General features: G+C 39.1%; 2 protein-coding genes across 2 annotated transcripts in view; one reads left to right on the top strand and one right to left on the bottom strand.

Annotated features, from left to right (window-relative positions):
- oc (ocelliless) overlaps positions 1 to 27,060 on the bottom strand; it is a 410,517-nt gene that overhangs the window by 289,645 nt on the left and 93,812 nt on the right. The gene's annotated exons all lie outside the window — the stretch shown is intronic.
- On the top strand, positions 11,644 to 26,607 carry LOC137250533 (uncharacterized). The gene is made up of 3 exons (XM_067783503.1): positions 11,644 to 12,429; positions 25,646 to 25,840; positions 26,057 to 26,607. The coding sequence occupies exons 1-3, from the start codon at positions 11,767 to 11,769 to the stop codon at positions 26,387 to 26,389; spliced, it is 1,191 nt and encodes a 396-aa protein (XP_067639604.1). The 5' UTR covers positions 11,644 to 11,766; the 3' UTR covers positions 26,390 to 26,607.

Below are 27,060 nucleotides of genomic sequence, written 5' to 3'. Positions count from 1 at the left end.
GCCCTTTTAAAGAGACCCATTAACACCTTTCATTTGATACCCATATCGTACAAACAAGGTCTAGAGTCACCCCTGGTCCACCTTTATGGCGATATCTGGAAAAGGCGTCCACCTATAGAACTAAGCCCAACGCCCTTTTAAAGAGACTCATTAACACCTTTCATTTGATACCCATATCGTACAAACAAAGTCTAGAGTCACCCCTGGTCCACCTTTATGGCGATATCTGGAAAAGGCGTCCACCTATAGAACTAAGCCCAACGCCCTTTTAAAGAGGCTCATTAACACCTTTCGTTTGATACCCACATCGTACAAACAAAGTCTAGAGTCAACCCTGATCCACCTTTATGGCGATATCCCTAAATGACGTCCACCTATAAAACTATGACCCACTCCCTCATAAAATACTCTTTAATACCTTTCATTTGATACACATGTGATACAAACATACATGGTTATTTTCCCTTATGTTGTCACCATAGCTCTCAGCTGAGTATGTAATGTTTGGTTACACCCGAACTTAACCTTCCTTACTTGTTTTTAATTAATGAGATAGTGCCGTACAGAGGTGATGAAATTTGTTGATTTCTATATTGAAAGGAGTATGAGCATTTCCATCGTCATTTACCGTGCGAAAAGTAGTATTGTTAATTTGCTGTGCAAACTCCCTACCTCTGCTGTAGGGTTTGCATTCTGGAATGCCAGAGGTCGTGGTGAGCCAATAATACGATGTTGACCACAAAATAGCGCACTTATATTAGTGCGATAGCCTCTTGTACTGCTGGTGGCTGGAGTGATATAGATGTTTATTATTCCTAGGATAACATCACTTGACCGAACGCGCGTTGCGGAGCATTTACTCTCCATTAATTTCAAGTAAAATTTTAACTTTTATTTTCGGCTTGGAACTTGTTTATTATACCCAACTGTACTTGTACACAGGGTATAATATATATTGAGTGGATAACGGTTGGTTGTATAGGTATAAAGGAATCGACATAGATATAGACTTCCATATATCAAAATCATCAATATCGAAAAAAAAAATTATTAAACCATGTCTGTTTTTCCGTTAACGAAATCGGACTATAACCACGGCCACTTTTTCGATATCGAAATTTAGAAAAATGGAAAAAATTAGATAACTCAAAAATGAATTCCGCCAAGCTAATGAAAATTCGTATTTGGATTGGTTTTATGACGCAAAATATTAATTCCTAAAAATTTTGGAATATGGGCGGGGCCCCACCCACATTTAGAAGAAGAAAATTTGGAAGTTTAACAAGCCGTAAATCAAAAGCCGTTAAAGGTATTTATTACATTGAAATTTAGCAGATACACTATCCTTGCCAAATTATAGACTAAGTGAAGATTATCAAAATCGGTTAAAGACCACGCCCACTTTTCCTAAAGGTCTGGCCTTAACAAAGATTGCAATAACTCTATGGTATTGTACTACATTTGACTAATGTTCAACTGCAGTAGCGGTATGGTTGAGCTAAGAACAAAACTTAAACAAATCTTAAATGGGCGTGACCCGCCCGTTTTTTGTTACTATTTCCAAAATACTTTTAATGCCATACTTACTTACTTACTTAATTGGCGCTTAACCGTCTAAACGGTTATGGCCGTCCAACAAGGCGCACCAGTCGCTCCTTCGCTCCGCCAACCGGCGCCAATTGGTCACACCAATGGAGTTTAAATCGTTTTCCACCTGGTCCTTCCAACGGAGTGGGGGCCGCCTTCTACCTTTGCTTCCATAGGCGGGTTCCGATAGAAACACTTTCTTGGCCGGAGCATCATCTTTTATTTGCATAACATGGCCTAGCCAGCGTAGCCGCTGCGTTTTAATTCGCTGGACTATGTTTATGTCTGCGTATAGCTCGTACAGCTCATCATTAAATCCTCTCGGTACTCGCCATCGCCAACGCGTAGAGGTCCATAAATCTTTCGAAGAACTTTTCTCTCGAACACTCCCAAAGCCGCTTCATCTGCTGTTGTCATGGTCCATGCTTCTGCCCCATATAGCAGGACGGGTACGATAAGTGACTTGTAGAGTATGATTTTCGTTCGCCGAGAGAGGACTTTACTTTTCAATTGCCTACCTAGTCCAAAGTAGCATTTATTGGCAAGATTGATTCTTCGCTGGATTTCAGTGCTGATGTTGTTGCTAATGTTGATGCTGGTTCCCAAATAAACGAAGTCTTTTACTATTTCGAAATTATGGCTGCCAACAGTAGCGTGTTTGCCAAGGCGCATATGCGCTGACTCTTTGCTCGATGACAGCAGGTACTTCGTTTTGCCCTCATACACCATCAAACCCATCTTTACCGCTTCTTTTTCCAGCTTGGAGTAAGCAGAACTAACAGCGCGGGTGTTTAGGCCGATGACATCAATGTCATCAGCATATGCCAGTAATTGCACGCTTTTATAGTATATTGTTCCAGTGCGGTTAAATTCTGCAGCTAGTATAATTTTCTCCAGCATCAAATTAAAGAAATCGCACGATAGGGGGTCACCCTGTCTGAAACCTCGTTTAGTTTCGAACGGCTCGGAGAGGTCCTTCCCAATTCTGACTGAGCTGATGGTGTTGCTCAACGTCATTTTGCACAGCCATATAAGTTTTGCGGGGAAACCAAATTCAGACATAGAGGCATATAGGCAGCTCCTTTTCGTGCTGTCGAAGGCGGCTTTAAAGTCGACGAAGAGGTGATGTCTGTCGATTCTCTTTTCACGGGTTTTTTCCAAGATTTGGCGCATTGTGAAAATCTGGTCGATGGTAGATTTACCAGGTCTGAAGTCGCACTGATAAGGTCCAATCAGCCGGTTCACGGTGGGCTTCAATCTTTCGCACAATACACTTGAAAGGACTTTATATGCGATACTAAGAAGGCTGATTCCACGATAGTTGGTGCATTTTGCAGTATCCCCCTTCTTGTGGACTGGGCAAAGAACACTTAGATTCCAACCGTCGGGCATGCTTTCGTCCGCCCATATTTTGCTAAGAAGCTGCTGCGTGCGCCTTACCAACTCCTCGACGCCGAACTTGAATAGCTCCGCAGGCAATCCATCAGCGCCCACGGCCTTGTTGTTTTTCAATGTGGTTATTGCTATTCTAACTTCGTCATAATCGGGCGCGGGGACATATATTCCATCATCATCGATTGCGGAATCGGGTTCATTATCTCTGCGCGGTGAATTGCTGCCACCATTTAGGAGAGCAGAGAAGTATTCCCTCCATAATCTAAGCACTGACATCAGTTACAAGGTCGCCGTTTTCATTCCTATAGGAGTTTGCCCCGGTCTTAAAACCTGCCGTCTGTCGCCGCATTTTTTGGTAGAATTTTCGGGCGTTATTTCTGGTGGCTAGCAGCTCAAGCTCCTCTCACTCATGCCTTTCTGCTTCTGCTTTTTTTTTCCTGAAAAGGCGTCTCGCTTCCCTTTTCAACTCACGATAGCGTTCACACACTCCTCTTGTCGCACTCGCTTTTAACGTAGCCCTGTAGGCAGCGTCTTTTCTTTCGGTTGCAACGCGGCATTCTTCATCGTACCAGTTGTTTTTTCGTGGCAGCCGGTAACCAATTTTTTCCTCGGCGGCAGTACGAAGTGCTTTGGAGATATGCTCCCACTGCTCCTGTATTCCTTCAGGATGAGTTGTGCTCTCAGAGAGCAGGTGTGAGAGTCGAGTTGCGAAATCATTGGCAGTCTGTTGTGATTGAAGCTTTTCGACGTCTAGCTTTCCTTGTGTTTTTTGTTCCTTAGTTTTAGCCGCGTTGAGGCGGGTGCCTATTTTGGCTGCAACGAGATAATGGTCCGAGTCGATGTTAGGTCCTCGGATCGTGCGCACATCTAAAACACTGGAGGCATGCCATCCGTCTATCACAACGTCATCGATCTGATTGCGAGTATTTCGATCAGGAGACAGCCATGTAGCTTGATGTATCTTTTTATGCATGAACCTCGTGCTGGATATGACCATGTTTTGAGCACCGGCAAAGTCAATCAGCCTCTGTACGTTAGGAGAAGTTTCATTGTGTAGGCTGAACTTTCCGACTGTAGGGCCAAAAACACCTTCTTTGCCCACCCTGGCGTTAAAGTCGCCAAACACTACTTTTATATCATGATGGGTGCAGCGCTCGTATGTGCGTTCTTATTGTTCATAAAAAGTGTCTTTCACCCCATCGTCTTTCTCCTCTGTCGGCACATGGGCGCAGATGAATGATATATTAAAAAAGTTTGCTTTTATTCGGATAGCCACGAGACGCTCGTCCACAAGAGTGAACGCCAGGACTTGGCGACAAAGTCTCTCTCCCACCACGAATCCGACGCCGAAACTGCGCTTATTCGTATGGCCACTCTAATATATGTCACAATTTTTGATCTTCTTTCTTCCTTGTTTCGTCCACCGCATTTCTTGGATGGCGGTGATGTCAGATTTTGCTTTGACGAGGACATCAACCAGCCGGTCATCTGCACCAATCCCATTCAGGGAGCGGACGTTCCAGGTGCATGCCCTCAATTCATTGTCCTTCAAACGTTTGCCGGGGGTGAAAATATTACTTGGCACGTTTATATAGTGAGCCGCTTGCTCCAATACAGACGCCCGCTTGCAGCCGCACCTAGACGCTGCCGATGAGATCTCCCCCGGCTAGCCCTTAAACCGATTATGTCAGAGTGGCCTAGCCAGGTTGTCGCCTTCTCACATTAGCTCACCGCTAAACGGATGTTTAGCGGCTACCCAGAGGATACTTGGCCGCAAGCGACCGGGAGTAGTGAGCTGCTTGAACCGCATGCAAAAGAATCGCTCTGGCCATTCCCAGGTGAATGGCGGTCAGAAGCTTTCCCCACTTTCGTGGACTTCTACACACGGCCCCACCCTCCGCCACTTTTAATGCCATAAGGCGACCAAAAATAACCCAAACCGTACGAAATTTGGCATGAACATTTTTTTCATATGATCATATATGAAGCAAAAATGCATTTTTACCCGCTCAAGTTCATTAGTGATAGCCTCTGTATCCTTTTTGCTTCTTTTGAACGAAAATGAGTTCAGAATAGAACCATATATGTGTTATTGCGCAGCGTTATAACACTAGCCGTGTTTTTTTTTTACAGGGTGTACCGAAAAGCGGAGACACAACCCTCTGATGGCCATAGGGTATAACATATAGCTGAATCAGTTGCGGTGAATTGTGGACACTTATAGAATAGATAGAATTAGTGTAGAGGGTGAAACAAAAACACATATTTCAGTTACATCTGAGTATACTGCGTATTGAAATTTAGTAGGACAAATTTTATGCGCAGCAATTTCAGAGGTGTATTTAAAGTTTGTCGGTTAGCAGTCCATATAAAGTTTAAGCGTAAACGTATATAGAAGTAAAAAAAAAACACAGCTACTATTAACCACACAAAGCAAACAACAATATTGTTTCAAGTGCACAGCTGGGTATATAATGTTCGGTTTCACCCGAACTTAGACTTTCTTACTTGTTAAATATTAGATTTTACATATATGAATACAACCATAACCGCTACGTTATCATGGCACAATACAGTGTACATCTAATCGAGGCCTTACTGTAATTACTTTCAAGTAACAATAACTATTTATAAGCTTTTATGATTGACACATTTCATTGATCAGTTCAATTCTGCGTTGCTTATAAAAATACACACGCGTGCATAAAGAAATTTATAAGAATACGCATGAATTGCAAAATCTTTGCGTACCAAGAGAACGGATGTACTAATACTTATTTCATATTTCCCTTCTTCATTATTTTTATTGCTTTCAATATGATTACGCATACGCACCCGTGCACCACCCGTGCAAAACTCTTGCCATGTCTGTTCAAATTTATTTGTAAACAATTGTTTATACACATGTATCTTGTATGTATGTATATTTGTAACTTAATTTTCCAAGCACAAACAATTCGCGATGTTTTGGAAATTGCCATTGAATAGCAATTAATAAGAGAAACAACAACAATGCTTTCCGTTGCAGCGCCGATCACCGATGATCATCTGGCTCTTCGTAGCTAATTTATGACTGTAGAATAAACAAACAAGCAACGGACTTCATGGACTTCACTGCACGGCATGGTATATTTGGAAATACTTTTTGAAATTTTTTTATGGGACTTTTGTTTTATTTATACACTTTTCTTTTTTTTTTTTTTTTTTGGAATTTTTTTGAATTGTGTTTTAAAAATCTCCAGCGTTGGGTGTGAATAAATGGTGAGGTAATGAATAAGGAAAATAAGGAAACCAGGTGCAATTAAACATTATATACCCTATTGCGAATTGACCTATTTTATGGAAGGGTGGCTTTGAATTTACCAAGTTTGGTAGAATAGATACCCAATAAGGTAAAGCTTCCTTGAATTCAAAATAAGTGCTATGTGGTACAAGATATACTGGCGGTAGCAGCGTTGGATGATTAATAATGTAGATCGAAGTTGGCCGTTTGCTTTAAATCGCGGAAAACTTTGGCTTGAAAATGCTTCCTATTTGTGAAAATCCCTAAAGCTGTTTGAGAAGCAATACGAATCCGTACGCATGCTATCCGCGAAATTATGCTGAAATAGTCCGGAAACGACCAAGAAATATTCCCGATAGTGTTCTTTATCGATCGCGGAAGTATGCACGAAATAGTCTTCCTATTCCTATTTCGTTCCAAATACTCTAAAAATAGTACCGAAGCGAGCCGAAAAATAATCACGCAATTTTCTTCAAAACAATCCAGATATTGTCCGCAAATAGTTCACAAATTATCACAAAATATTCTCCTCAAAACAATCCCGAAATCAGCCCACACTTACGGAATTCATCCTGAAAAAATCTTGAAATGATCCCTAAATGGTTCCAAAACTATTCTTGAAGTAATCCAGAAATGTTACGGAGATCGTACCAAAATAAAATCTAATTTATTTCTAATACAATTTACAAATGATTTCAAAAGAATTCTTTAATAATCTTGAAACAGTCATGAAGTGACTACACGGTTATTCCAAAACTAACTCCGATAGGTCAGACCTTAAAAGATATTGCCAGGAATTATAGAGTTTCCAAAGACAAAAGTAATGACATACACATTTAAAGAAAGAAAAAGTAAAAATGTAGGCTGTATTTGCAAGGAAAATGTATAAAAATAGGCCAACGCCCTCGTCTAATATTAGTACATATATAGATTAGGTTAGGTTAAGAGAGCGTGCGTGGGTATTACCCACACTTCCACTCGGAGATATTTTTGTCCATTGTGAGTGCCCTCAGTAAGTGCAGGGTGGCGGCACATTTGTTGAACTCCATGACCTCCAGGTGGTCCTCAACGAAGCACTTGCTTTCCCTGATGAACCCAAGAAGAAGCGTCCGCTTTCCCAACCTCTGCAAGACTGTCGAAGAACCGTGAGCCCTCTTCTTTGATGCCCCGGACATCAGCAGGGGAAGTGGTAGATCGACTCCTCTTCCTCCTCATACTGACAGCTTCTGCAGAGGGAGCTTGTTGGTATTCGCCACCATCGGAGCATTAGTGCGATTGCAAAATGACCTGTGAGGACACCCGTAAGTACCTCACTGCGGATTTGTTCACTTTGAGAAGGAAGCTGGTGCCTTTCCTATCCAAGGATGGCCATAAGGACCATGAGACATCCCAGTCAACCCTTTTCGTCCATAGCAAGTCCGTTGCTCTGTTCTCATATTCCTCGATCATCCCCAGCAGATAACTCAGCGGTGGTCGGACGGAGCTATCCACTTTTGTCCAAATCGGGACCTTTCTTAGCCAATACCACTGTGCCCAGTGACCCAGCAAAGGGAGACATTGATATGACTTAGAGAAGCCAGCGATGCTCTACAGCTCCGCACGATATTCGGTTTTATCAACAAAGACTGTTACGTCGGTGTCGGAGACCATACTATCTTGAAGCAGCTTTGCTGTTCTGTCTATGGCATAGACCTCGGCGTGGAACACACTGCATGCGTCAGTAAGTCGTAATGATTGACTTAACTTTAGATCTGTTGAGTACATCCCAGCTCCGGTTTCGATTGCCATTTTCGAGCAGTCGGTGTAGATTGTAATGCTCGCGCCATTGTCTGGGCTTCTTCCCATTCCTCCCTTGATGGATATAGTACATACCTACATAAATAATATTATATTTATTTAGAAAATGGTTATTGCAAACACTCCGAGTGTATTTCTCAGCAAGAAAATTCTTTTACCTAAGTACGTACAGTGTATAGTCGACTTGTAGATCCGCCAACTTGTTAGTAAAATGCGAAAAAAACGCATCAGAAACTGGAAGAAGCTCGGCCTTAATCAGCTGTTATTTTTATTAAACCTTTTTTTAGTTTTGACACTACATTTTAATGGAATCGATCTGGAAACAGCTATATGCTTTTAAATTTGAGCATTATATTTTAATTATACTCAGCTGAGCAGAGCTCACAGAGTATATTAACTTTGTTCGCATAACGCGAATCCGTAACGGCATAAACTAATCGAAATAGATATAGACTTCTATATATCAAAATGATCTGGGCGAAAAAAGAAATTCATTTAGCCATGTCCGTCCGTCCGTAAACACGATAACTTGAGTAAATTTTGAGGTATCTTGATAAAATTTTTTGTGTAGATTCCTGGGCTCTCATCTCAGATCGCTATTTAAAATGAACGAAATCGGACCATAAACACGCCCACTTTTTCGATATCAAAAATTTTTTAAAACAGAAAAAGTGCGATAATTCATTACCAAAGACGGCTAAAGCGATGAAACTTGGGAGATGCGTTGACCTTATGACGCAAAATAGAAAATTAGTAAAATTTTGGACAATGGGCTTGGCACCGCCCACTTTTAAAAGAAGGTAATTTAAAAGTTTTGCAAGCTGTAATTTGGCAGTCGTTGAAGATATCATGATGAAATTTGCCAGGAACGTTACTCCAATTACTATATATGTGCTAAGTAAAAATTGGCAAAATCGGATTACGAACACGTCCACTTTAAAAAAAAAAATTTTTTAAGTCAAATTTTTACAAAAAACTTAATATCTTTACAGTATATAAGTAACATTTGTCAACATTCAACTCCAGTAATGATATGGTGCAACAATATACAAAAATAAAAGAAAATTAAAAAATGGGCGTGGCTCCGCCCTTTTTCATTTAATTCGTCTAGAATACTTTTAATGCCATAAGTCGAACAAAAATTCCCCAATCCTTGTGAAATTTGGTAGAGGCATAGCTTTTATGACGCTAACTGTTTTCTGTGAAAATGGGCGAAATCTGTTGGTGCCACGCCCAGTTTTTATACACAGTCGTCCGGCTGTCGTTCCGCTCGACCGTTAACACGATAACTTGAGCACAAATCGATATATCTTTACTAAACTTAGTTCACGCACTTATCTGAACTCACTTTATTTTGGTATAAAAAATGGCCGAAATCCGACTATGACCACGCCCACTTTTTCGATATCGAAAATTACGAAAAATTAAAAAAAATGCCATAATTCAATACCATATATGAAAAAAGAGATGAAACATGGTAATTGGATTGGTCTTATGACGCAATATATAACTTTAGAAAAACTTTGTAAAATGGGTGTGACACCTACCATATTAAGAAGAAGAAAATGAAAAAGTTCTGCAGGGCGAAATCAAACGCCCTTGGAATCTTGGCAGGAATACTCTTCGTGGTATTACATATATAAATAAATTATCGGTACCCGACAGATGATGTTGTGGGTCACCCTGGATCACATTTTGGTCGATATCTCGAAAACGCCTTCACTTATACAACTAAGGGCCACTCCATTTTAAAATACTCATTAACACCTTTAATTTGATACCCTGTACGACATTCTAGAGTCACCCCTGGTCCACCTTTAAGGCGATATCTCGAAAAGGCGTCCACCTATAGAACTAAGACCCACTCCCTTTAAAAATACTCATTAACACCTTTCATTTGATACCCATATCGTACAAACAAATTCTAGAATCACCACTGGTCCACCTTTATGGCGATATCTCGAAAACGCGTCCACCAATAGAACTAAGGCCAACACCTTTTGAAATACTCATTAACACTTTTCATTTGATTCCCATATCGTAAAAACACATTCTAGAGTCACCCCTGGTCCACCTTTATGGCGATATCTCGAAAAGGCGTCCACCTATAGAACTAATGCCCACTCCCTTTTAAAATAATCATTAACACCTTTCGTTTGATTCCCATGTCGTAAAAAAACATTCTAGAGTCACCCCTGGTCCACCCTTTTGGCGATATCTCGAAAAGGCGTTCACCTATAGAACTAAGGCCCAACCCTTCTAAAATACTCATTAACACCTTTCATTTGATTCCCATATCACAAAAACACATTCTAGAGTCACCCCTGGTCCATCTTTAGGGCGATATCCCGAAATGGCGTCCACCTATAGAACAATGGCCCACTCCCTTTTAAAATACTCTTTAATAGCTTCCATTTGATACCCATGTCATACAAACACATTTCAGGGTTACCCTAGGTTCATTTTCCTACATGGTGATTTCCCCTTATTTTGTCTCCAAAGCTCTCAGCTGAGTATGCAATGTTCGGTTAGACCCGAACTTAACCTTCCTTACTTGTTTTAATTTAATTCCTTAGCACTCTCATATATTAAAATAATATTTTCATAGCATATTTACGAAATATATTTTGAATGTAAGCAAACAATGCGCAGGCTCACCGTAATTCAATGCTCGATGCTTAACGACTGAACCATTACCACTACGATTGTAATACTCTTACCAACACAATCACAGTTTCAGCTTTAAAGAGCACCGGTCTAGAATTTTCACGTGCAGTCCTCTCGAATAGTTGCTTATATATTTCTCGTTTCTGTATCTCACACATAGTTGGTTATTTAGCTATACCCATGTACATATATGGATGAGTAATGTCATTTTCGCTCTTAGCTGATGATTACATGATATGATATTATATTTCTTTCTTCTTCGCTCTTACCTGCTGACTACATGTATGTGAAATATTCTCTTCGTTCTTAGCTTTGCTTTTTGCATGTATGTATGTGAGGTGGCTTGCTTTGATGTTTACATGTATGTGCTGGCTGCTAGCTTTACTGTTGTTGTGCATTTAATTACTAGCAGCATAGTGACGTATCGAACTGCTAATATTTGCCACAGTATTTATAGTCCCAGAAATTGGAAAATCACGAAAACGACATGGCGTGCACTGACATGTTGACGAGTATTTATTCTCTGAGATTGGATGAGTTCCTTAACACTTAACGTTTGCCAACGGTATATAAATAAATGACCACCTTATGTACTGATACTTCGAATAAGATTCATATTTTATTACCATTGAGCGATGAAAGATAGGAAAGACACAAATATTGACACTTTGTAGAGAAATAGAGAGTCATATATAAAGATAAAAAAATGTAAGTGAAGAATTTGAAAAATACTGCTGTAAATCTTGATATCACTGCAACTGGGTATAAAAGTCGAAAGCAAATCAATTTTACCGAAGTTCACGCCGAAGTGTGAAAAGTAAAAAGTTGTAAGAACAGCTGTAAGCAATATTCGTATTGAAATTTTCAAAACTTTTCAGTAGCAATTTAAAAAGCGGCGTGAACGAAAAGCTTTTCTTGTAGCGCCAAGTTCATGAACGATTTTTACGAAATCAAAAATTTTGATTTAAATATAAATGAAAAAAGTTAAATATCCTATACATACATAAATAAGTGCATACATTCTATTAAAACTTAAAATGATGTCGGAGTCCTTTAAATTGGAATTAAAAAATGAGAAAAATTCAACTATTCCGTTAAAAAGACAAAATAATGTGAAACACGATAGTAATTTCCAAATAACCGATAATTTTAAAAATGATCGCGTACGTTTCGAAAACAATGGTTTAACAGTTATAGTACCAACACATCGTTATCATAAAATTTCAAATAAATATGATAATAAAGATATATCCGCAATATTAACCATTAATGATACAAAAATGGATCTCACAAAACAAATGAAAAATGATACAAAATGTAAAAGAAAAGTTGACCCCAAACATTTACCAACGCATTCAACACTTTCTAAAGCCGAATCGAAAACCTCACTAAAAAGTGATCATAAAATTGTCTTGAACCCGGATGGTAAACCCATATTACGTAGTGTTGAATCGAAAAGTGATTTGAAATCATTAACAGGCTCTTTGCCAAGACGTGAATCAACTGGTACAGTAAAAAGTTATAGCGTGAATAGAACGTTACATAAGGTAGATTCTAAAGCAACACTTAAAAGTGATACGATTTCAATAATAGGCGCTTCGAGTAGCGGTAGTGCGCATGCAAAAAAGAGTTTAGAATCAATGACTGATGAGGAAATTATCGAGGAGAATCTAAAGGAGTTGTTGGAGAGTAAGAATCGTGTAAGTGCTTGAGGTACAGAAATTTTAAGTGCTATATTTTAATGAAATCTAATAAAACGTATTTTGGAGATCAAAAATGTTGCAGATGAAGATTATTTCTGGATCCGCCATTGTACATACCTTATTGGTTTTGCATGTTCTGTTCTATTTTTATATCAGAATGAACCTAAGCGAAACGTATCTGGATTTAATAGTTTGAAGCTTATTTCATTACTAAATAAATAAACGCAAAGCGCGAAAACCTCCGAAGAGATTTAAGGCCGGGCTTCATTTCCAATTTGCATCGTGCGCCGTTTAATTTTTTCCTACAAACTACAAATTGGCGGGACAGGACCTACCTGTTTTACACCGACTCCAAACGGCATCTGCAAGACAAATGAGTTTCCACTGAGAAGCTTTTCATGACAGAAATAAATAAGGAATGCGTGCCTAATCACTGCCGGTGGCGACCCCAAACGACGGCGGCCGCGTTTTTCATTACAAATTTTGCATTCATATATTACATATCCAAAATGATAAAAGTGAAGAAGACTTCAGTCGAGATTACTTTTAATTTGTAGTAGTACTGCTTTTAATTTTTTCCCTGAACTTAGCGAGACCTGTAAGTTTTTAGCGGACTTCTAGCGGCATTTGCAAAACAGATAATTTTTTGCTGAGAAATGGAAAGCTGAAATCAATTTATGAGGTGCATTTCGCCTTTACTTGGCTGCCTTTCTGAAAAAGCCTTATTCCAGAAAATTATTGAAAAATACGCTAATCAGAATTTGTTTGGCTCTACCTAGGAACTTTATTGAAGAACGCTCTATCTCAAGTTTGCTTCAAAAATACCATACTTGATCATAAATTCGATATAATTTTACTTTAGATAGGCCGTTTATAAAAAATCAGCGATAGGGAAGATAAATATGTAGATATTTCACTTGGCCTTTGAAAAACACTCGCAGCGTTTTCTCCACCACTGCCTAGAGTCCAGACCCGTTTTTGAAAAATTATTACGAAAATGAAACTGATCAGCACTGACAAAATTTATAAAAGTCAACTCGAACAAATTATATTACCTAGAGTAGGGATCGTAATTTCATAGTACTGTGTGCGGATTCGATTCGCTTAGAAAAACTATTCCTTAAGTATTTTCATGCTGCTTTTTACGGGAATTCGGCGGTGGGCGAGCATTCTTCTACCACACAATAGGGATAAATCGATTTTTTTATTTTTATTTTTTCATTACTTTTTGCAGGTGGTAATTCTCTAACCGATTTTTCACGGCAATGGCGCATTTATAACAATATATTAGGTTAGGTTCAAGTGGCTGCCGTCCACATTGGAGCGGCATACTTAGGCCTTTATAGGCCCATTGTGAAACCACACGGATTTGTGCCTACTCTCTTATTCAAACCACTCCGTTGAGTTTATGAAGCTAACTAAGCGTCGTGTATTGACCTCAGCTATATCAGTCAGATCTACGAGAAACATCTTGCCCATAAAACGTTGCCTTCTTCTACCGAGCGCTGGACATTCACAGAGTAGATACCTAACAGTTTCAGGTTCTTCTTCGTCGTCGCAGCCTCTACAATAATCATTAAATGGAGCGCCAATCCTTTCCGCATGCGGTCCATTACAAACATGACCCGTAAGAAGACCTACAACCAAGGAAATATCCCTCTTACGGAGGGTGAGAAGCTCTCGCGATCTCTTCTCATTCCATTCCGGCCATGTGAGTTTTGCCGTGTGGCATCTGTCATGATGTTTCCACCTGGCTCCCGATTCCATCAGTAGAGCCTCCTTTATCTTGAGCTTGCAGGTGGAGAGCGGCATGCCCAACCTCTTCCAGGATGGCGAAAGTGGAAGGGATGTACCCTTTCTTGCAAGCTCATCCGCCATCTCATTACCTGGTATGCCCTTATGTCCCGGAACCCATACCAGATGCAGAGTAAACTGTTCAGCCATCACGTTAAGTGATCTGCGACAGCCTACTACAGTTTCAGAATTAGCTGTGACAGAGTCAAGGGCTTTCAGTGCTGCCTGACTGTCTGAGAAAATATAAATGTGTTTCTGAGAGACTGCCTTCTCCCTAAGGCAGTCCACAGCGTCTTGTATGGCCGCAAGCTCGGCCTGAAATACGCTACAGTAATCCGGAAGGCGAAACGATCTTTGTATCCCCAATCGTTCCGAATAGACACCCCCTCCGACCCTGTTATCCAGTTTAGATCCATCTGTGTAGATCTGAATGCTGTTAGTGGGCCAATCAGAGTCATTCGCCCACTGTTCCCTCTCAGGGATTAATATCTCGTATCCCTTGTTAAAGTTGGTATGTGGTTTGCAGAAATCTGTCCATTCTTGTATGCAGAATCTGTCGAAAATTTCAGTATGTTTGCAGTGCGACCATGTGGTCAGTTTCCTCAGCCTGATAGCTGCACATGCTGCATATTTAATGCCTACTATATGTATGGGTAGTAGGTTCAGTATTACATTCATAGCCTCCGTTGGTGTTGTGCGGATGGCTCCGCTTATGCATAGTAGTGCAGATCTTTGCACCTTTTGAAGAGCAAGAACCGTCGAGGATTTATTCAGGGCGGGCCACCATACCGCCACCCCGTATAGCAATATTGGCCTAACTATGGCCGTGTATGTCCAATGTACTATCATGGGGGACATACCCCATTTCCTTCCAATTGCCCCTTTCATTTGTAGAGGGCAACCGTAGCCTTACGGACACGTTCCGTGGTGTTTTGTGTCCAGTTCAATTTCTTATCAAGTGTGGGCCCTATATAGTTGGCGGACTCACTTAACTTAAGCACTGTGTTTGCCAGCAATGGAGTTGAAAGACGTGGTATCTTATACCTCCTCGTAAAGAGCACCAGCTCTGTTTTATTTGGGTTCACACCCAGACCATTATCAACGGCCCATGCTTCAACCCTTCTTAATTCCACCTGCATCATATCGCAGAGCGTTTGTGGAAATTTCCCACTTATCACCAAAGCAAGGTCGTCAGCATATGCTATAGCTTTACAGCCCCTCCCCTCCTCCATGCCCCTTAGCAGCTGATTCACCGCCAAAACCCACAGCAGAGGGGATAGGACTCCACCTTGGGGAGTTCTCCTACTGACGAACCTGCTCACCGATACACCTGCAAGTTCTGCCTGTACTACCCTGCATAGCAGCAATTGGTACACAAGACCCACCAGCTGAGAATCGATGTCCAGATCAGTCAGTACCTTAATGATTGAGTCAGGTTTAATGTTATTGAACGCTCCTTCTATGTCTAGGAAGGCTGCCAGGTAGTATTCCTTGAAGGAGAACGATCTCTCTATGCACGATGTAATTTCGTGCAATGCCGTTTCGGTTGATTTACCCTTCATATAGGCGTGTTGTGCTTCAGAGAGTTGGTCATTCACTGCCTCCCTGACATGTGTTTCCATCAGCCTCTCCATCACCTTTAGTTGAAACGAAGATAGACTGATGGGTTGGAAGTCCTTAGGCTTCGCGTGGCATGCCTTGCCTGCCTTGGGAATAAATACCACTTTAGATATTTTCCATATACTTGGGATGTGGTTTAGTGCCACGACACCTCCTATTATAGCATATAGCCAGCTAGTGCTGCATTCCAGTGACTGTTGCAGTTGTATAGGTGTAACTCCGTCCGGCGCTGGAGTTCTGAGTGGTTCAAAAGATTGGATGGCCCAAGATATCTTCTCTCTTGTAATTAGGTTGTGCAGTATAGGTTGCACTGTTGCTTGTGTCAAGCTTTGTGTATCCCCTGGTTCGTTCCTAGCTGCACCTGGAAAGTGTGTATCCAGCAGTAGATCCAGCGTTTCCTCCCCAGTTTCGGTCCACGAGCCATCAGGCCTTTGCAAGCATCCTGGGCCGTATTAGCCGATCTGGAAAGTACTTTCCTGAGTCTACTCCCTTCAGACCCTGTTTCCAGAAATCCCGCCAGGAGGATCTTTTGGCTTTCCTTAGCTCAAAGTTATAATTTCTACGATGTTCTTTATATACTTCCCAATGCTGCTCATCGCCAGAGGCTTTAGCTGCATTGGAAGAGGTCCTACTTAACCTGCGAAGGTTTTCTATTTGGGAATTCCACCATGGTGGCTTCTTTTTACCCCTTTGAATTCTCTTGGGACAGACTTTATCTAGTGCCTTGCGGCATGCCCCCGTGAAGTTATTTACCAGTCTTTCCAGTTCTGGTATCTACCTGGAGTTTCGGGTACGCTCTCAAGTGGCAATATCTTAACTAGTTCCCTATTGTATTCTTTCCAATTTGTATTTTTAATATTTCTGATGGCAGCGCTCCGCTTTTTCACCAAGCCTAAGTCGAATTGGATGTAACGATGGTCAGAGAATGAGTGGTCCTTAAGGACCCTCCAGTCTCTGACCAACTCTTCCGCATCTTCTGAGACTAAGGTGACATCGAGAACTTCCCTTCTTGTTTTTGTAATAAAGGTTGGTTCAGTTCCCCTATTACTTATGGTTAGTCTAGAGTTTAGGATGAAATCAAAAAGTAACTCACCCTTTCGTTTTCGTCATTACTCCCCTAGGTGGAGTGGTGCGCGTTTACATCTCCTCCAAGTATTAGAGCACCTGATGTAGCGTCCACCCGCTTCCTGACGGTCGATGTCGGCACCGTCTTCTCATGGGCTAGATAAATTGATGATAGCCTGATTTGACCCATACTCAGGCTCCGGCTGATCGTTGTTGTGTCTTCATCACTAAATTGAGGAAGAAACAGAACATTAAGCTTGGTACTAACAAGTATACACGATCTTGGCTTTCCCGAGGTGCCACAACTTACCAGTGTGTAGCCGGTGGACTTGAGTCCGCAAATGTTTTGTCCTACCACCCATGGCTCCTGGATGAGGACAATATCAGCTGCTCCTTTAGATGTCAGTCGGAGCAGCAGTGCAGCGGAAGCTGCTTTACTATGGTGCAGGTTTATCTGTAGGGCCCGCACCAACATCGCACACTTTCTCTCCCTCCTTCAGCGTAGAGTTAGCCGCATCCTCCATCATCTCTATCATTTATAACAATAACGGCAGAGAAAAAATCAACAACTTGCTCTTCGATGAATCGAGCGCTTCAGCAGATATATATCTGGGAGTCTAATGTTTGGTTGAGCGCCAACGCGAAGAAGACGGATACGGTTTTGTTTACTAGGAGGTTAAGGTTCCAAATTAGACAAAGCCTAAGCAGAGAGGGGTGGCCGTGCAGGAGAAACTTTAAACAAAATATCTAGGAATCATTCTAGACAGAAAGTTGCCGTGGAAGCTCAACGTGGAGGAGAGAGTGAAGACGACCTCGACGGCACTTTATGCATGCAACAGAATTCTGTGGTGTGCGGGAGGTCTATCGTCCTGTCTGTGTCATTTGATATTTACAGCGGTATTTAAAGCCTTTCCCATACAATGGAGTCTTTGTTTGCAGGAAGGCCTAAGAGTATCTTCCTAAAAAGATTAGTGGAAGTATATAGGCTATCAATCCTTAGCATACCGCAAGCCTTGAAAACAACCGTAATGGCTGCACTGTATGTACATTCCACCCATAGACCAGATGGCGAAGAACATAGCGTTAACAACTGAAACGAGACCTAATGCCGGCCATAGTTGTATGGCGTCATCATAATATTGTACAACAAGTCATAAAATTGGAATACCTAGCTCCCCTCCTGCGCCTCAAAGGGTCTCTGAGAGCCACAATAGAGTTGGAAGGTTGGGGCAAGGGCGCTAAAATGGCGAGGCGATACACGTGTACACCGCTGGTTTCAAAGTATTGGGAGGATTAGGTTCTGCTGATCTGGATATACCAAGATCCTACAAGCTGCCAGATTACTGTAGTGTTTTTCTGAAAAAGTAATAGCCGTGAATAAAGCAGCAGAAGCACTGGGCTTATACCGCAGCCGGATAAATTTTTATATTGACAACCAAGCTGTAATTAAAGTAATAATTTCTCATAGCACAACATCTAAAATTGTGTGAGAGTGTAAGCAATCCCTGGGAAAAGCGATAGGAAGAGATATTTGGGAAAAGGTGGCAACGAAAAAGCGGATAGGCTAGTTAAACAGGGCGCATTCCTCGAAATTTGTACGATAGACGTCCTCAGCAGATTGGGTGAAATTTAAAGAAGGCGAGAGTTGCACAGGATCGACCATGCAGGAAAGGCGTGGCATTTGACAAGTGGATGGAGTTATTTTATAACATAGGTCCTGGTTTCTGATAGGATCTTTCAGTTTGGCCGTTGAGCAAACTTCTGTGCTAGCAGTGGACTTATTCAGTATGTGCGAGGTCCAGCTAGTTCAACCTAACCTAATGTTTTTTCGAAAATGTATCTTAATTTTTTTGGACTTCACTGCAGGGCAGAGAATATAATATATAATGATGATATATGTATGAATGTATGTTTAGATAAAATGAAACGCATTTTAAATTAGCTAAAGATTTTTGTAAATAACACTCATACATCTGAAGGATTTCAACTTGATGAACCTGTCAAAATTCCACACAATATGCCAGATATTGAATAAGTAATTGATTTGTTTTTTCCAGTATTTTTCTTTTTTAGTTTTGTGGTATTTGTTGTTACAATAAGAAATTCCATTAAAATGATAAATCATTATTTTACTACGCTCGTAATACATACAGACGAGCCATAAAAATCTGTAGCACACTGAACTTTATACAAAATTGCGGCTAAAAACATAAATCCAGTGAAGTCTATAAGATTTTGAATATAAACAATAAATTGCTACCTGAAATATTTTATGCGACTATATAAATACATGTGTAGATGTTATATATGGGTCATTATTTTAACGATCGAACAACTTTGAGATTTCATCATTTTGATTCGGCTGAAACTTTTTTTAAGTTGCTCGCACTAAATAAGCAAATACCTGTATCAGGATTTCTTCGAAGAAAAAATTTTTTTCAGAGATCTGCATGTGCTCAGATTCGATGGGTAAGCAAACTTGCCCACATTCAAAATGCTCTATCTTTGGTTCTACTCGTCGTATCTTAGTAATTTTTGAAGATAATTATATATAATGAAGGTAACTATATAAACTTTATAACTGCGTTAAAAAAATATATGATTTTTATAAAATCAAAATAATGAATAAAAAATGAATGTTTTAAATAATTACATACTGTTTCTCCCCATGAATATTTTCTAAAAAATATATATAATATGCGATACACTTTCATCTAAAAATCCATTTTTATTTTAAGTTGGACAATTTTTGGTTCAAAAGATATTAACTCATTTCTGGCCTGATCTCGAGCAACTTGCTTATATTTACTTGCAGCAGGTATGTGCTACAATTGTATACAGCCAACGGCTGCCTGTGTATGCATGCATGGTCAACTTAACTACAACATACGTACATATTGTGACGAATATAAGCAACTCTAAGGCATACTATCATCTCTTAGCCGATACTAAGCAGTCACTTGTATCTACATAAACAAATCAATCATTATGTCTACACATATGTGCATACAGCAGCGGAGAGATACTCACAAAAGTATGCAATCATCAGCAAAGTAGTTCTCACACACACAAACACATGCATATATCTGAGATACTCACAAAAGTATGCAATCATCGCGCATATTGCTATGCGAGAAGCTATAAACGTGCATCTGTAGTTTATAGCTGGCAAACAAGTAGTAAATTCTAGAAGAAGAAACGCCTAGAAGTATGCGAACGAGGAAACCGACGAGTATAAAAGCAGCATAAGCTGAGGGATGAACAATCAGTTTGATTTAATCACGCTATTGGTTGTGAAGTGTTATTTTGAAGTAATTTCAAGTAGTCTAATAAAGACCATTTTTCCATTATTGAATATTGGAGTTATTTATTCAGCAGTTTAGCGATACGAACGTTAATAGAAAGTTTGCAAATAAGCGGTATTTCAGTAAATTCGTTACAATATGTACTTGTAAACAAACCTACTGGTCACTTAGCAGGTAGCTAGTATTTGTGTTTTACCAAATCATAATTGTAGTAAAATAGGCAATATAATACAAATAAAAAAGCAATTTAAATTTTTTAGTTATTTTTAAAATGTATTTACATATATTATTGAAAATAAAATGGAAATGCACACTTCCCGTAGTTTTTGGTGTTTGGGTGCGCAGACAAATCAAATGGATTAAAACATTTAACTTTCGGCATTTTAATTTAATAATTTAATAATATTTATTAAAAACTCGCAATAATAAAACAAGATATTTCTGAGTTAAGGAAATGAACGATGTTTCTACATTGAAATAAAATTTAATTCTGTTTTCTATTTACAATCCCTCATCTACTTATACTAATTCTGACATAAATAATAATTTCGTAAAACTAGCTACCTGCTAAGTGATTAGTAGGTTTATTTACAAGTGCATATATGTATGTGTGTTGTAGTTAAGTTGACCATGCATGCATACACAGGCAGGCGTTGGATGTATATAATTGTAGCACGTACCTGCTGCAAGTAAATGTAAGCAAGTTGCTCGAGGTCAGGTCAGAAATGAGTTAATATCTTTTGAACCACAAAATTGTCCAACTTAAAATAAAAATGGTTTTTTAGACGAAAGTATATCGCATATTATATATATTTTTACGAAAATATTCTGGGGGGAAAACAGTATGTAATAATTACTTTAAAAAATCATTTTTTATTCATTATTTTGATTTTATAAAATTAAATATTTTTTTAACGCAGTTACTAAGTAAATATTGTTACCTTCAAAATAAAGGAAAAATTAATAAGATACGACGAGTGGAACCAAAGATATAGCATTTTGAATGTGGGCAAGTTTGTTTACCCATCGAATCTGAGCATATGCAGATCTCTGAAAAAAAATTTTTTTCGAGGAAATCGTGATATATGTGTTGACTTAAATAGCGAAAAGATTCCAATAAATAAATTTGAAAACATTTTTGAACATTTTTTTTTCTACAAATCCGTACGATTTGTAAAATAATGCCCCATATGTGCGTGTATTTTCTAATATTCTCTTAGCACTTTGGACATAATTATTTCGGCCGCCAAGATTTGGTGGGTGGTGGTTTGCTAGCAATAACTAAAATGCTAAAAAAGTGAATTTATGCCATGAAGAGCTTCTTGGCATAAAACTAAATGGTGAAGTTATCGGAGTTGATCAGGTTGTTCAGACAACTGCTCCATATACTATAAGATCATGCGACTGTCGTGCACACCAGCATGTTTCTCCCATGCATATCAGATACTTAACTGCGGCCACACTCTTCAGTAATGCCCTGATGGATCTAATCCTAGAGAGAATAATTACCGTCATAGTTGGTTGAAGCTCCACTTCGGTCACCTCGCCTTCGACAATGAGAATTTGAATTGTATCACACTGTGCGCTCATACTTGCTTTAAGATCATAGCCAGAATACCCCTGATAGTAAATTCAGTTGCCGAAAAGGCTCCACAGGAAGGGCGGCAGGAACTTCCCAGTAGGCATCTTATTTCAGTGCTCAGTTGTACCAAGCAGTCTCAAAATTGCACAAGAAAAGCTGAAGTAGAGCTTCTACCCACATTCTGATAAGCGGTTCGCCTCCTTTGTCTCAACCGTTTGACTAACGCAGCTGTTCGGTCTTTATGTCTAAGAAGCCAAACACCACCAACTCCGCATTGAGAAACACTTTGGACCTGTGGTCAGGTAATGCAAGCCTTCCTTATCGGTATTTTTCTAATCGTATTCTCTACAATATTCTCCATTGTTTTCAAAATAAAATATATCGAAATACTTATTCTAACCTTTGCTGTAGAAATGATTGATAAATGTCATCTATTTGAATATGTGTACCGTTCCAAGAACCGCCTATCTTAACGCATATGGTGAAAAAGCTGTTAATTTATTAACTCTGCCCAGGGGCGTAGCAAGAGCGTGAATGTGGGGGGGGGGGGGGGGGGGGGGGTGGGGGTTAATGAACATCAAAATGCCGACTAAATTCAACAAATTTCCGAGTGCATGAATAGTAATTGGGTAAAAGTGATAAGGCAAAAGTATCAATAAATATCATAAAATCGCACTATATATCATGTAAAATTTTATTTTGACATACAAAGTATATAAAATCAAATATATTATAATATTGCTCATTTATTAGTAATAAATGATATAATCACAGCAAAATAGAAGTTATATTCCCAGGCGCGGGTTGATTTCGTCATCCTTGTCTTTCGAAGAATAAATTAACATCAACGCATTCAAGCGATCATCGCCCATTGTTGTTCTCAGATGATTAAAAACTAATTTTAACTTACTAAATGAGCGTTCACACGAAGCTGATGTCACTGGAGCAGTGAGAATGAAACATGCCAGTTTGTGCGCCAAGGAGATCACATTTCGCAATCTAAACACTACTTCAGAATTACCCCTAAAATTCGTACATTCTGCACATGATTCGAAAAGAATTTCCAGCTCAGCAAGCAAACATTCTGGTTCTTCATTGAAAAATCCTGGCTCAGATTGCACAATAGATTCATTTGATTCGATCGTAACATTGCTCTTTTAAATCGGAAATTGAAATAGTTTCTGAAAAGACATGAATGTTGTAAAAGTTTCTTCCATAGTGTCGTCAATGCAACTAGAAAAGACTTGCAACACTGATCTAAACTCTTTTGGATAATAAGTCATAAAATCAAAAGGGAAAGCTGTTTCAGGATTATTATCATACCTTTCTGGCATACGGTGCATTCTGTGATGTTTTGAATAATCATCCTCAGAACTGACTTTTAATTTTTTGGCGAATAATGCCTAGCTGTTTATCAAAGCATCGATGTCATTGTCATTATCCAGTTTCTTGAATGATGATGAAGCGCTTTGAATCAACAACAATGCGTCCATAACGTTCAGTTCTTCGGCTTCTAAACTTTTTATCATATTTTTGACTTTGAACATAACATTTTTACAAAAAAACAACGAGCTGATAAAATCGAAGTCCAAAATTTTCTTGAGCAAGCCAGTAGCAGAAGAACGTGTTGCATTATCCAAAAAGTCTGTATGGTTTATGATTTTTTCAAAAACATCTATACCTTCAAAAGAAATCCACACAGCTTTTACTGTTTCAGTTCTAGCAGTCCATCGCGTTTTTGACAAGTTTTTCAACATCAACGAATTCTCAATATTTTCCAACTCCTCGCGTAAACGTTGGATACGTTTAGTACTACCGTGAAAAAACACATACAATGATCCTAAAACATCGAAAAAACCTGAGATTAACGTACTTGCATTACACGCTGTTTCAACAAAAGTGTTTGTTCGATGGGCTTGACATGAGATGTAAGGAATTTCTTTTTCACATTTTTCAGATAATTGTTTTGGGTACCGATGCATATTCACGACATATTATTGGCGTAATCATATGACTGGAAAACAATGTTCTTGATAGAGATCCCTAGGGACTGAACTGCTGTTACAATTGTTTCTGCTAACTCCTCTCCGGTTTTTTTGGTCAATACAACATCCATTTTCAGAAGGCGTTCAACAGGAACAAGTCCATCGTTTGCTCCAAAGCTTGTCAAATAAACAATTGAATGTATTTTGGGTTGAAAATAATTATAGAAAATGATTAAACCATGGTTCAATTATGTACAGGTTGGCTCATCTCATCAGCTGATTTTATTTATGTCATTGCATGGTCGAAGGGATTGTCAAAAGGAGATGGCAAACTCAAAATGAAACCAACACATTGGCAACATTTTACTTACACATACAAAAACTGCTAAGTTTTATGTTTCCATTCCATACCATTCGCACCAACACCAATACACAGATTTTGACAATTTGAACAGACATATTTTGTTGCTTTACAGATGAGCCAACCTGTATATAGTTGAACCATGGATTAAATTGAGGAAAATGAGTAAAATTCATTTTGACAAATTTGTCATTTTGACAAAGTTCCAGTAAAGGTGTCACATTTCGCACTCTTCAGGTCAGTTTACACGCACAAGAAGCAAAAAAGTGAGGCTTGTGGTAAATGAGGAAAAGACGAAGTACTTCCTGTCTTCCAAGAAAGACTGTGAAAGATTTCATTTATTTCGGAAGCAGCATAACCCGCAAAAAAATTGTCAGCTTAAAAGTCAAACGGAGAATAACTCTTGCCAACAAGTGCTACTTTGGGCTGAGTAGGCAATTGCAAAGTAAAGTCCTCTCTCCACGAACAAAAATCACGCTCTATAAGGACGGTGTTGAGAGAAGATGAGATGGCTCCTAGATTGTTCGAGAGAAAAGTTTTCCGAAAGATGTATGGTCCTGTCCGTGATGCCTAAGATAGTATCGAAGGAGGTATAATGACCCAAAGGCTTCGCTGACTAGGTCATGTTATGCAAATGGACGAAACCGCTCTGGCCAAGAAGATTTACCTTAGTAGTCGACACTGCAGAGGAACGAGGAGATCTCCACTGAGTTTGCAGAAGCAGGTGGAGAAAGACTTGACCTCCCGTCATGCTCTCAATTTACATCAGAAACGGCCAAAATCGCTTAGGCGGTTAGTCGCCAATCAATGATGATGATGATTATTCAGGCCAAAAAGCATACGTCAGGAATTGTATGCTTATGTAATAGATTTCGACTTAGATTATGCTACTTTTAAATTATATTTTCAGTGTCAGGTTATCTACGATAGAGTGCAGTCTTGAGTGTATCTTTGTTTTGTATCGAGTGCCTCGTAAAGGTCCTTCTCAATGGTCATTTGTCAAAGCAATGTTTGCTGGGTACTCAAATTCAAACATAGCAGCATATGAACAATAGCTTTTAGCGAGGTTAAAAGTAGCTTTGAAGTCGACAAAGAGATGCTGCATGTATATTCTGTTAACGCGAGTCTACTCCAGAACTTGGAGTTGTGGTATTACGCAGTCTTATTCCGCGAAAGTTAGCGCGGTTTGTATGATAAATTTCTTGTTGATTGAACAGAACACCCTGGGATTCCTCCCTGGAGAAGTGCGCTCGTGCGCTTTACCAGCTCTTCGCCGCCGTATCTGAACGTCTCGGCCTATAGCCTTGTAGTTTCCTCACGCTTAGCTAGTTTTTTTGATAGATGAGATTATGTGTTATTTCTTTGAGAACACCACTCTTTCTATTCTTGCTTTATTTACTTTAACCATCTAGGCTTATATCTTTTTAGGCTACCTAGTATTCATTAGATTTACGTAAGTGCAACCATGAAATAAAATCGCATTTTCCTTTCTTTTTTTCAGGAAGAGCGCAAAGCAAACGGACGTCTGATAGCAGTTATTGTTACATTTCTTGTTATATTCATTGCATTCTATAATACATGGCTAAAAAATGCGAAAAATTTGGCGGCTATTCTGATGCCCGTATTAATCATGATTTCATATGGTGGATGGGTGGTATTGTTGGCAAAACGTGATAAACAGCGTCAAGTATTATTCGTAAGTATCAATTTTAATAAGTTTGAACTAAAACTAGTTCGTCAAGCTGGTATCGTTCAAAAAATATTTAAATACAATGGAATGGCTTCAGAAATATCATTTTGACATACATTAGTAACTTGTTGCTATTTATATAAGTTACAAAAAATCTTTACACTTAATCTACAATTTACAACAAATTTATAAATTTTATTTTGTTTTTTCTTACAACTTCAGGCCAAACATTTAGAGGAAGTAATGGAACGTAATAAAATCGAATTGGCACAAAAAGCAAAACTAATAAGAAAAAAGAAAATGGAAGAAGCTAAGCTAAAGGAAGATGAAAAGGCTGCTAAAGAACAACAACGATTAACTAAACGTCCAAGTTTTCGTGAAAAACTTTTCGGTACACGTACGCCAACAATACAACCTTCAACAAATCTTTTGAACATAGCCGTAACTGCAGCGGCACCATCACAAATTGTTGTTGATTCAAAGAAGAAACGTTTGGAACGCATGAATGCTTTGGTGTTGCCACATCCACCGGTGCGCACAGGGTCGGTGTCGTAGTCGGTATGTCGAAACAAATGTAAATATGTAAATAAAGTTTAATACCGGAAGTATGCGGCAAATTAGATCACATAAGAAATATTTTATAGATATGTACACACATATGTATGCTAGAAAACTGCTATAAAAATATGTATATCTCCTTTGATTACCTTCTTTGGAATTTCATTTATTTTTTCGATAACAATAAAAAGAGTTTTGCTATGTACATATGTACATGTTGGTAAATAATTATGCCCTTGTTATACCCAGCTGTATTTGTACACAGCGTATTATAACTTTGATTGGATAACGGTTGGTTGTACAGGTATAAAGGAATCGAGATAGATATAGACTTCCATATATCAAAATCATCAGTATCGAAAAAAAAATTTGATTGAGCCATGTCCGTCCGTCCTTTCGTCCATCTGTCCATTAACACCATAACTTGAGTAAATATTGAGATATCTTCACCAAATTTGGTACACGAGCTTATCTGGACCCAGAATAGAGAAAATAGTGTTGAAAATGAGCGAAATCGGATGATAACCACGTCCACTTTTTATATATATAACATTTTGGAAAACACAAAAAACCTGATTGTTTTGTAAATAACACACCTAGAATGTTGCAATTTGACGTGTGAACTGATATTGAGACTCTTGAAAAAAATTTGAAAAAAAAAAATTTAA

The sequence above is a fragment of the Eurosta solidaginis genome, chromosome 4 (assembly GCF_040869045.1).
Source record: "Eurosta solidaginis isolate ZX-2024a chromosome 4, ASM4086904v1, whole genome shotgun sequence".
Classification (NCBI taxonomy): domain Eukaryota; kingdom Metazoa; phylum Arthropoda; class Insecta; order Diptera; family Tephritidae; genus Eurosta; species Eurosta solidaginis.
This window is presented reverse-complemented; position numbering and strand designations above follow the sequence as displayed.

Bases quoted from the DNA above. Each gene is read 5' to 3' on its own strand.
- LOC137250533 (XM_067783503.1), top strand. From the start codon at position 11,767: ATGATGTCGGAGTCCTTTAAATTGGAATTAAAAAATGAGAAAAATTCA. The intron at 12,430-25,645 runs GTAAGTGCTTGA...TCTTTTTTTCAG, and splicing joins TGTTGGAGAGTAAGAATCGT to GAAGAGCGCAAAGCAAACGG. The intron at 25,841-26,056 runs GTAAGTATCAAT...TTACAACTTCAG, and splicing joins AACAGCGTCAAGTATTATTC to GCCAAACATTTAGAGGAAGT.